The following is an 11476-nucleotide window of genomic DNA, read 5'->3' as shown; positions in this document are numbered from 1 at the left end:
CCCTCTCTCTCTCCCTCTCTCTCTCCCTCTCTCTCTCCCTCTCTCTCCCCCTCTCTCTCCCCCTCTCTCTCCCCCTCTCTCCCTCTCTCTCCCACATCTTTCTCTGCCTCTACCCTGCTTGCTGTCTCTTTCAAAATAAATGAGCTTAAAAAAAAATTAAGTGTGTTGCCAGAGTTAAGGGGGTCTTTTCATAATGATAAAAATGTCAATTCATGACATTATCATAAACACATACGTGCCAAACACCAGAGCTTCATAATACATCAAGCAAAAATTGATACAGTTAAGGAAAAGAAGGGGTGCCTGGGTGGCTCATTAAGTATCCAACTCTTGGTTTTGGCTCAGGTCATGATCTCGCAGTTCATAAGATTGAGCCCATGTCAGGCTCTGTGCTGACAGTGCAGAGCTTGCTTGGGATTCTCTCTCTCACCTCTCTGCCCCTCCCCTGCTCATACTCACTCTCTCTCAAAATAAACTAAAAAAAATTTTTAAAAATGGGTAACAATCATAGAGACTTTAACATTTTTCTCAATAACTGATAGCTAAAGAAACAAAAAAATCAGTATAGATCTGCACCCAACTACTACAGAATACATTTCTTTTTCCCAAGTGTATTTATAAACCAGATGCCAGGTTGTAAATCATGTCTCGATAAATTCGAAAGGATTGAATTAATATAGAATATATTCTTTGACCATGATGGGACTAAAGTAGAAATCAAGATGACTAAAATATCCCACAAATATTTGAAAATTCAGTTAAACTTCTAAACCTATATCAATGAAGAAATCACAAGAGAGATAGTGATTTGAACTGGATGGTGAAAATACAGCATCAAAATTTGTGGGATAATGGTAATAGCCAAGAGGAGCCTGAGGAGGCATCATGACCAAATGTAATGTGGTATCCTGGTTGAAATCCTGGAAGAGAAAAAGGATATTAGGTAAAAAATCTCGTTGAGGTGCCTGGGTGGCTGAGTTGGTTAAGTGTCTGACTTCAGCTCAAGTCATGATCTCATAGTTCATGAGTTCAAGCCCTACATCGAGCTCTGCACTGACAGTGTGAAGCCCGCTTGGGCTTCTCTCTCTCTCTTTCTCTCTCTGTCTCTCTGCTTCTACCCCCCTTGCATGCACTCTCTCTCAAAAATAAATAGATAAGCTTTTTAAAAAAATATATGGAAATAAAATATGGAGTTAAATTAATAATTATCAATATTGGCTTATTAATTATGACAAACTATTATACTAATGCAAGGTATAAATAATACAGGAAACTAGGAGTGGTATATAGGGGTGCTTTGCTATTTTTGCAATTTCTCTGTAAATCTAAAACTATTCTGATAGACATAGTTTATTAAAAAGTGCTTTAAAAATTTGTAGGATGCAGTTAATGGCATGCTTAGAGGGAAGTTTATAACTTTAAACACTTATTTTAGAAAAAGGAGGTCTAAAGATAGTGACCTAAAATTCTACCTTATGGAGCTAGTAAACAAAGAGCAAGGTAAATCCAAAGTAGGCAGGAGGAGAGAAATGATAAAGACAACAGACGCAATCAGTGAAATAGAAAAAGGCAAACAATAGACAACATTACAAAGCCAGAAGTTCTTTGAAAAGATTAATAATGTTGATAAACCCATAGATACACTAATAAAAACAACACAAATTACTAATATCAGGAATGCAAGGGATTTATCACTACAGATCCTGTAGAACAATAAGGGGATATTATAAACAACCTTACGCCAAAAAATTTGACAATATAACTGTGCAGTTTCTTGAACATATCAACATACTAAAGCTGTCACAAGTTGAAACAAAATCTGAAAACTCATATTAAAGAAACGGGATAATGATAAAAAAAAAAAAAAAAAAATTCCGTAAAAAAAACTCAGGGCCATAATGGTTTCACTGATGAGTTCTATCAAGTACTTTTTGTTTGTTTGTTTTTGTTTTTTTTTTAAAACGTTTATTTATTTTTTTTGAGACAGAGACAGAGCATGAACGGGGAAGGGGCAGAGAGAGAGGGAGACACAGAATGTGAAACAGGCTCCAGGCTCTGAGCCATCAGCCCAGAGCCCGACGCGGGGCTCGAACTCACAGACCGCGAGATCGTGACCTGAGCCGAAGTCGGATGCTCAACCGACTGAGCCACCCAGGCGCCCCTTGTTTTTGTTTTTTAAGTAGGCTTCACCACCGTGCAGAGCCCAATGCGGGGCTTGAACTCATGATCCTGAGATTAAGATCTGAGCTGAGATCAAGTCTGATGCTCAACTGACTCAGCCATCCAGGCACCCTGAATTCTGTGAAGTATTTAAAGAAGAAATAGGGGCATCTTGGTGGCTCAGTTGGTTAAGTGTCCGACTTCGGCTCAAGTCACGATCTCACAGTTTTTGGGTTCAAGCCCCGTGTCAGTCTCTGTGCTGACAGCAGGGAGCCTGGAGCCTGCTTCAGATTCTGTGTCTCCCTCTCTCTCTGCCCCTCCTCTGCTTGTACTCTGTCTCTCTCCCAAAAATAAACATTAAAAAAAATTAAAGAAGAAATAACATCAATCTTAAACTTCCAGAAAATAGAAGGGAATCGCTTCCAAACTCATTTCACTAGTGCATCATTACCTTAATAACTAAAACCAGATAAAGATGTTACAGATTTAAAAGAAAATTACAGAAACATGCCTTATGTACATAGAGCCCCGTATGATTCTGAGCAAAATATTAACAAATCATAATACATTACGATTAAGTGATCTTTCTGATACAGCAAATATAGTAAAATGTTATATGGCAGAATCTAGGTAATAGATATAGGGATATATGGGAACCTGGATGTGGGATGTTCACTATGAGAACCTTTCAGCATTTTTGTGTTTGAAATTTTCCAAAACACAGTATAGGGAGAAAAGAGAATATTATGAACAGATTTGTATTTTAAAGAGATTACTTCTGCTGCAGTGTAAGGAATTGGGAAAGTATAGGAATACCTGAGAGTAGTTTGAGAGAGGGTGCTGGGACCTGTTAGGAGGATATTATACAGCTGTTCTTTTTAAGGTGACAATTTCAAGGTAAATTAGAGCTCTGGGAAAATTTCCATGCTGTTGGAATGCTGAACTTTTGAACAGTACCAAATTTTGTCTAAGCATATTTTTTTTTACTACTTACTTGCTGAGATATTTGGATCTATCACTGTATGCATGTGAGCTGTTAGTAAACAGTAGATTTTTGACATTTACAAAGTGATGTTGAGGAGTTTTGCAAATTCAAAAATTTGCAGACACCACTGCTTTAGCACATAAATTCCTCCCTAAAATCTGATGAAATATATGGTGACCTTTGCAGACTCAACAATTTTTTAAATATAGGACGAAGGCATTTAGGAGGCTTAATGTCTAGGAGTTATAGATTAAATTAGGGTAGTTTATAACTTCATTACTTCACAATTTTAAGGTCCCTAAGGAGTGAATCCAGGCAAGGAAGCAGATATGTCTGTTAGAGCCTGGTGTTTCATGTGTGGAAGGAAAAACAGTGATGCTTGGGAAGTGAAATTAAATTCTCATGTAAGGCATCTTTGAAGGGACATAAGAGAAAAATATGCTAGCGCTAGAGGATTGTAAAATAAACCTTCTGGTTTTAATCCAAACCTCAGTATTTACTCAGCTCTATCTCACATTTGGTAACCAAAGATAGTTCCATTTGGAACAGTTCTACAAATGCTTATGGGATGCCCGCATTATGGCAAACATGGTTTTAAGTGCTAGATCTATACTAGTGAACAAAATATACAAAGTCCCTGGAAATAGAATTAAGAATTAAAAATAAATATATGCTATTTCGGGTAGTAAGAGATACTTGCCTCAGATGTCTTTTGCTGTTTAACAAGCTAGCCCAAAATTTCCTGGCTTAAAAGAAATATCTTACTGTCTCTTAACATTCTGAGGGTTGAAAAGGCTCATCTGCATGATTCTTTAAGTCATCTTACTTGGGGACCCTCATTGGCAGCTTACCTGACATGGCTCATTCACCCAACATGGCTGTCAGATGGTGCTGGTCATTGGGTGCTCAGCTGGGCCTCAGTTCTTTTCCCCTTGTCCTCTCCTTGTGGCTTGGGCTTCCCACAGCCTGTGGCTGGGGAAGGGAAAATGAACCACACCTTCGATGGGTGGTGGTGATAAGATTAAATTGCAAAAGAATACACAGGGTGGGAGATAATGCTGTGGCCCTCTACAGAAACAGCCTACCACAGTGCTATTAAAAATATAAAAATCAGGTAGCATACCCAGTAGTTCCATGGATCTGCCTCTTCCTTCAACAGTATTTGGATGTATCAGACCCAGGGATACCCCTTCTTCCAGCCTTCTACCACTCTCCAACCTCTTTTCCAGTCACAACCTTCAGATCCATCTTCTAAGCTATCCCTTGCCTCTGAGACCAGCTAACGCTGTGGTTTTTGGTTTTGTTTTTAAGATTAGTTCCTTATTGCCAAACATGAGCTCCTGGATTTGTCAGAATTATTCCCCTGAGGTGGTAGCTGCTGTCAACCTCCTGGTCAACCTGTATCTGCAGGTTTCCTACACCTACTTCTCTCTGGGCTTGTATATCAACCATGATGTTGTGACTCTGGCACTTCTACAAGTTAACTGAGGAGAAGTGTGGGGGTGCCCACTGTCTACTCAAGATGCAAAAACTAGTGGGTGGCCGCACCCTCTAACACAATATGCAGAAGCTGTCCCAAGATGGGTGGGGTGAAACCTTGGACACTAGGGGAGACACTATGGTCTTGGAGAAGAAACTGAACCAGGCCTTTTTGTATCTGCATGCCTTGGGCTTTGCCCATGCAGACCCTCATCTCTGTGATTTCTTGGAGAGGCATGTACTTGATGAGCAGGTGAAACCATCAAGAAGATGGGCAACCACCTGACAAACCTCTGCAAGCTGGCTGGTCCCCAGGCTGGGCCTGGCAGGTATCTCTTCCAAAGGCTCACCCTCAAGCATGACTGAGAGCCTCTGGGGCCCTCTGAGGGCCCCTCTGGCATCCCCTTGGTATCAGGCTTCTGCCTGAGCCTCTCCCTGCAGCCTCTAGGCAGCTTTTTAACTGCCATGGAGCCCTCTCCCAAACCGTGGACCAAATGAAAACAATAAAGCTTTTGCAGCAAAAAAATAAAATAAGCAGATTAACAGGAAGAAGGAATGGGGAGCAAAAGATATAGAATTGTATAGGTCAGGTAACGCCTCCCTGATGAAGCAACATTTTAGATACTTGAGAGAATGAGCTATGAGAGCCATAAGGACATCTTAAGGAAGCATATTCCAGGCAGAGAGAATAGGTCATATAGAAACTCTAAGGTAGGAGAATCCTTGGTGTGATCCAGGACTAGCAAGAAAGGCAGTGTGGTGGGGCATGGAGTTAGATTGAGAGAAGCAGATATTGTGGCCAATGGCAAGGGACTGGATGTCCTGTGAGTGAGATGGGAATCTGTTGGAAGATTTTGTGCAGAGTAGTTAAGTGATCTGACTTAAATTTTAAAAGAATCCTGTTGTGAGAATCTTTGGCTCCTGTTTTGAGAATGGACTATGAGAGGACACGAGTGGAGCTAGAGACTCAGGTCAGTAGGCTAGTGCCATGTGAGATGACAGACCTGCTAAGTAGTGAGGCTGGGGTGGGTTTGGGATGCATTTCAGCATATGGGAGTGGCAGGATTTGCTGATGAGGGTGGATATGGGGTGAGAAAGAGGGATCGAGGATGACTTCCAAAGTTCGAATTTTCATTTACCAGCGTGGGAAGACTGGGAAGAGCAGGGTGGAGGTGAGGGAGACGCAAGACTTGTACTTTTAGCTTGCGTTGAGGTGAATCTAACAGGACATCTGGGGAGAAAAAGGTTGCTAATTGTTACTTCCTCATTGCAGGTGTGACGTTGAGTGCTTCAGATCTGGTCACTATGGTACGAGAACGAAAATGCATATTGTGCCACATTGTGTACACCTCAAAAAAGGTAATAAATAGAAGAGGGAGAATCCAAGGCTTTTGTGACTGATTTTTTTTTCCCCAGAGACATCACGTGGAATTTGTAGATAGGTGAAAGCTTTTAATGGTGTCTTGTTTCTTAAACCATAGTCTCATTCCACTGGTTTCTTTTTTGCTGCCTCATGAAGCCAATAACTGCATTATTAAATCTCTACCCAGAATTTGAAGATACTCAAAAATCAATAATAAATAGTTACTAATTTAGTCAGTAACTAGTTACAGAGAAGATGCCTTAAAATTCAATTTATTTGAAGTTATACTATTATCTGAGGAGCTAAGGATACAGCATTTGTTGTCTGTACCCGCATTCTGCTTCTGCCCATGCTTGTGAAAAGTGCAGCACATCGAAAATGGTGTTAGCAATACCCTAGATGTCCACAAGGTGGGAGTGTTGCTCAGAGAAAAAACATCTTTCAGAACTGAAAAGAACTTGTACCTTAGGGAAATTGACTGCAATTTGTCTCACTTTTTGCTTTTTCTTGACTGTGTCGTTTGGTTTTTAAGTAGTGCTGCTAGCTAGAATGCTGAGAGATTTTTCTCTAAGCTTTTTTTTTTTTTTTTTAATTTTTTTAATGTTATTTAGTTCTGAGAGAGAGAGACCAGAGCACGAGCAGGGGAGGGGTAGAGAGAGAGGCAGACACAGAATCCAAAGCAGGCTTCACGCTCTGAGCTGTCAGCACAGAGCCTGATGCAGGGCTCAAACTCAAGAACTGAGAGATTATGACCGGAGCTGAAGTCGGACACTTAACCGACTGAGCCCCCCAGGCACCCCTCTGAGCTTTTAAGATGTCCTGGATTGTCACTGAAAATTCAGAGAACTGGGAAGATTATCATGAGCTAAGTTAGCCAGAGAAGTTTGAGTGAACCTAGAAAGATGTTTGGGAGAAAGATGGTTTAAAGAAATAAAAGAGAAAGATATTTTAGGTGGAATAACAACATGTACAAAAGTGAAGAGGTAGAATGGAGTATAACAGTTCTAGTTATCTATCAGAAGGCTTATCTGATTAAAACAGTTTTGTTTTGGGAATAGTGGGACTGCAATATAATTTGTAATTTAAATGCAGATAGTTATAAACCGTGTTGAATGCCAGGCTGAGGGGTTTGATTATGATCCATCCAGTAGGCTCGGGTAAAGAAATGTTTTTTGTTTGTTTGTTTGTTTTTCCTGTTTGGGATTTCTGTTGTGATGGAAAAATCGGTTAGGAGTTTATTTGTTTGTTCATTAATATTGTTTTAAAGTTTATTTACTTAGAGAAAATGCAAGTGGGAGAGGGGCAGAGACAGAGGTGGAGAATCCCAAGCAGGCTCCATGCCATCAGCACATGGAGCCCCACACGGGGCTTGAACTCATGAACCCACGAGATTGTGACCTGAGCCAAAATCAAGAGTCTGACACTTAACCAACTGAGCCACCCAGGCACCCAGTTGGGATTCTGAAATCATGTTTAATAATATGGCTGATATCTTTTACAAAAGTAAAAGAACTGTTCTTCTAGTTTAAAATTTTTTTGACCAAGCTTTATGCTAATTTGTAATAAATAGAAATTCCTTATGGCTCCTTTCAGATTGGAGGGAGATGGGAACTAGAGAAGATGTGAGAAGGATAGGCAGACACTCAGGTAATGGTTTCAGACTTTCATGGTGTAGGAGCCCTATCTTGTGATATCTCATAATTTTGCCATTTTAAGTCTTTGGACGTTTCTTCTACTCTAGTTTAAAACGGTTTTGTCTCTTTATATTTTTCCATGGATCATAATGAAGTTAAATTAAGAGCTGTGATTGATTACCTACTCCTGCCTTAGGAAATGCCAATGATAGGTTTCTTTTTTTTTTTAATGTTTGTTTTTGAGAGAGATAGAGTGAGCGAGCATGAGCAGGGGATGGGGGGGAGGGAGGTCAGAATTTCTGAAGCGGGCTCTGAGCTGACAGTTGAGAGCCCGATGTGGGGCTTGAACTCACGAACCATGAGATCCTGACCTGAGCCTAAGGTGGATGTCTAACCGACTGAGCCATCCAGGTGCCCTGTCAATCATAGGTTTTTAAGTGAGGGAATGTGTGATTTAAGTGTTAAGATTAATGTGGTGTTGTGGTGCCTGGGTGGCTCAGTCATTTGAACCTCCAACTTTTGATTTAGGCTCAGGTCATGATATCGAGCTTCGTGGGTTCAAGCCCCACCTCGGGTTCCGTGCTGACAGTACGGAACCTGCTTAGGATTCTGTCTCCCTCTCTCTGTCTGCCCCTCCCCTCACATGTGTTCTCTCTCTCTCTTTCTCAAAAATAAATAAATATTAAAAAAAAAAAAAGTTAACGTGGTCTAAGAAATTAGCAGAATGGGTTAGTTGAAAGGAATAACTCTGCTGGTTTTAGATAGATTATGAATAACTTATGTTGAAGCAGTGCTTTCTTCTAGTCTCCCAAACTAGCATAACCCTAATTTCTCCAAATATACTGTGGAGAAGAAAAAGAACCTAAATGTCCTAAGTATGGGGAAAAGCTGTATACTGCATCCCTGAGCATTCTGATGCTCATTAATTTATGAAAGGCTGAGAAGCCCTGGAGTTAAGAAACACTAAAAAAAAATAATAATAAATTTGTTGTTTTCAGTGTTTTCTAAATTTGTTCAACTGCCAAATCTTTTTAAAAAAAATTCTTTCCTCCTTCTTCTTTAGAAAATATAACATAGTTAATATAGAACTAAATAGAAGCAAGTATGCGTTTGGGGCTATTACTCTAATCCCGTGCCCATGGATCTTTCCTAGTTATTTTGAAAGCTCAGTTGTCACACTATTTGCATTCATTCCTTGGAGCAGGATGGGAGAGGATTTCAGATGTAAATTTAGGAAAAGATTTGTGAAGTGTTTTAGACAATCAAGTCATGTTAAAACAAGTTTTGAATGATAACATTTTTATAACTGAAATAGAATATAGAATTAATTTTTATATCAGGATGACCTATTTCAGTGAATGGTGTTTTGGTCAGAATGGTTGCAAGAAACAGAGGGACTTAAATTTAGCTCAAGAAAAGGGAATTTGGCACATGTAAATCTCATATAAGGAAAAATTGAACAAAGGGATGCATAGGGATTTGAGTAGGTGTTGTATATTGTTCATGGATTTTTTCATTGTTTATTATGTCACTAACTTGATTCAGCTTTCAGCTATGTAAGTGTTCATTGTAATTAGTGGCCAATCAGGTGTAGGTAGAAGGACGTCACATGTAAAGCCATCCTCCAAGTGAAGCATTTGTAGAGATAGGAAGGAAATGATGGTCATCTTCAATAAAATTGTCATTTAAGGGATGTATTTTGAATCACATCCCTGTTTGTCACACTGTAGTAGATAACTTAAAGTAAGAATAGGTTATTGAGTTGTACTCTTTGACAAATGAATTGTATATAATGAGAAATCTGAATGCACTAGATGGCTTTGATGTCAAAAACATCAGGATCTGAGTTCTAGTTTGACCACTTGATTATCTCTGACTCTGAGAGGGCAAGACTGAATATTTTCACACTTATCCCTTCAGTGTCTAAGTCTGTACTTGGCATATAATAAGCAGTGATAAATATTTGGTGAATAAATGAGTTTGCTCCTGTGTATCCTTGTATTCTTTTGAAATTAACAATATTCCCTCAGCAGTGTTGTGCAGTTCATGTGAAGAAATGTTTGAGGCACTTAAACACAGGGCACAGTTAATAGTAATAGTCAACAATTATAGTAGCCCTTTTATTATACATGTCAACAGCCATTCTTTAATTATGTCGTGCTAATTATGTCGTGCTGCGTACGTATACTTGTGCGTGACAAAGGGATAGACATTTACAGCTTTTTGAGTTTTTGGAGGTGTGTGTGCATATGTTTTTAAGTGGAAGCTCTTCCTGCAGATTTTATTTTCTTCCCACTAAGAATGGGATGGAGAGAGGAGAGAACCTAGCAAATTTTCAAACATTTCATCAGAATCAAACAAATCAGTGGGGGAGATTGGGCAGTGAAAATGAAAGCATGATTGAGCTGCTGTGTTCAAAGCAGTTTTTAAAGACTTCATAATCAACCACGGAGAAGTTCTGTATCTGTAACTTCTACCTAGAATTGATATATCCATCTGTTCATTCAGCAAATGTCGACAACCAGATGCCAAGCCCTGGCCAAGACCTGAGTAACAGTTGGAATTTGCTCTTGAGAAACTATCAGTTGAGTAGGGAAAGAAAGTCTGGAGAAAAGTAGCCAAAGAGCTGAGAAGTTAAGTGATTTCAGAGATTTTTTTTTTCTTTTTTAGATAATTGTAGTTAAATTCTTTATTTTGGGATAGAATTCAACCCACATAGTTTATCTTAAATATTTTGCCCCCCCCCAAAACAGTATACTTTCTAACCTTTTTGGAAAGCCATTTAATTGTTTTTTTTCTTAACAGTTCTTTTATTTAAGAATGAAATATGCCCAAAACATAGCTGAAGAATTATGAGGAACTGGTTTCACTATTGAATTGAGAAGGGTAACCATGGCAAGGAACTTGAACCCTAGTTGTTGATTGAGTAAAAACAGAGGGATTTCTTTTCCCAAAACAACCCCCCCTTAGTTTAATCTGCTTTCTTTAATTTTGAAGGAGATGGACGAACACATGCGGAGCATGTTGCATCACAGGGAGCTTGAGAACCTGAAGGGCAGGTATGGGAACGGCTGTATTCCATAACTTGTGAATGTCGTGGGAGCTGAGTGCTGAGGGTGCCTGTTAGCTTATTTCATAATAATCCTTCATAAGTGAATATAGTCCTATGACATAGAACTGTCTTTTAGAATTATTGACGAATATAGTAGTTTTTTTTGGCATTCAAAAAGGGTAAGTCTTTGTGTATCTAGAATGTGTAGAATTCACAGCAGCTCTAACAAGCAGATTGCAACAAAGGTGGGTGGGGATGGGCTGGTTCCTCATTAGTAAATATTCTCATCCAGACACACCAGTCTTGAAACTAAGACATTTCATGTTAATTGTCTCAGCAGTGTTACAAATTATTACCTGCCATAAACCTTTAGAGTTAGTGGGATAGTCTGAGAAGTCCAAAGTGTGCTAAATGGCAGCAAGTCTGTCATTAGTGTAAATAAAATGAGTGCAAACTTTGAATATTTAAGAATGCTGTTTTGTGATTTAAAAGTTGAGATGTTTAAAGAAAGAAAAGCTAATAAGCACCTTTGAAAAATTAAATATAACATATGTGTGTATTCCATGTCTCCCCCCCGCCCCCCCATCTGTGGTTCTTTTTTGATGTTTTTCACTTACTTGAATTTGAGATTTGGAAACAGTATGGAATAGAGAAAGATTGGGAAACTGAGAAATATTAATTTTATCTTTTTTTTTTACTTCGTGTCTTATTGCATGAATAATAGATACAGGCTTTGATCATGATGCCCGTGTAAGTCATTCGAAGTTACTTGTGTTTTAAGTAGTACCGTTTTAGATTGTGTG

At 39.1% G+C, this 11476-nt stretch overlaps 1 protein-coding gene and 1 pseudogene across 5 annotated transcripts in view; both read left to right on the top strand.

Annotated features, from left to right (window-relative positions):
- Positions 1–11476, top strand: part of ZNF106 (zinc finger protein 106) — a 59872-nt gene that overhangs the window by 12857 nt on the left and 35539 nt on the right. For all 5 annotated transcript variants that reach the window (XM_049613437.1, XM_049613436.1, XM_049613435.1 and 2 more), the window contains exons 2-3: positions 5898–5983; positions 10619–10680. In XM_049613437.1, the coding sequence (XP_049469394.1) occupies positions 5930–5983; positions 10619–10680 (116 nt within the window). In that variant the 5' untranslated portion in view covers positions 5898–5929. The remainder of the gene's footprint in view (positions 1–5897; positions 5984–10618; positions 10681–11476) is intronic.
- LOC125909906 (ferritin light chain-like) lies at positions 2017–5873 on the top strand (annotated as a pseudogene).

Source organism: Panthera uncia (assembly GCF_023721935.1).
Source record: "Panthera uncia isolate 11264 chromosome B3 unlocalized genomic scaffold, Puncia_PCG_1.0 HiC_scaffold_1, whole genome shotgun sequence".
Classification (NCBI taxonomy): Eukaryota; Metazoa; Chordata; class Mammalia; order Carnivora; family Felidae; genus Panthera; species Panthera uncia.
Note: the sequence above shows the minus strand (reverse complement) of the source record. Positions and strands in the feature narration are given on the sequence as shown.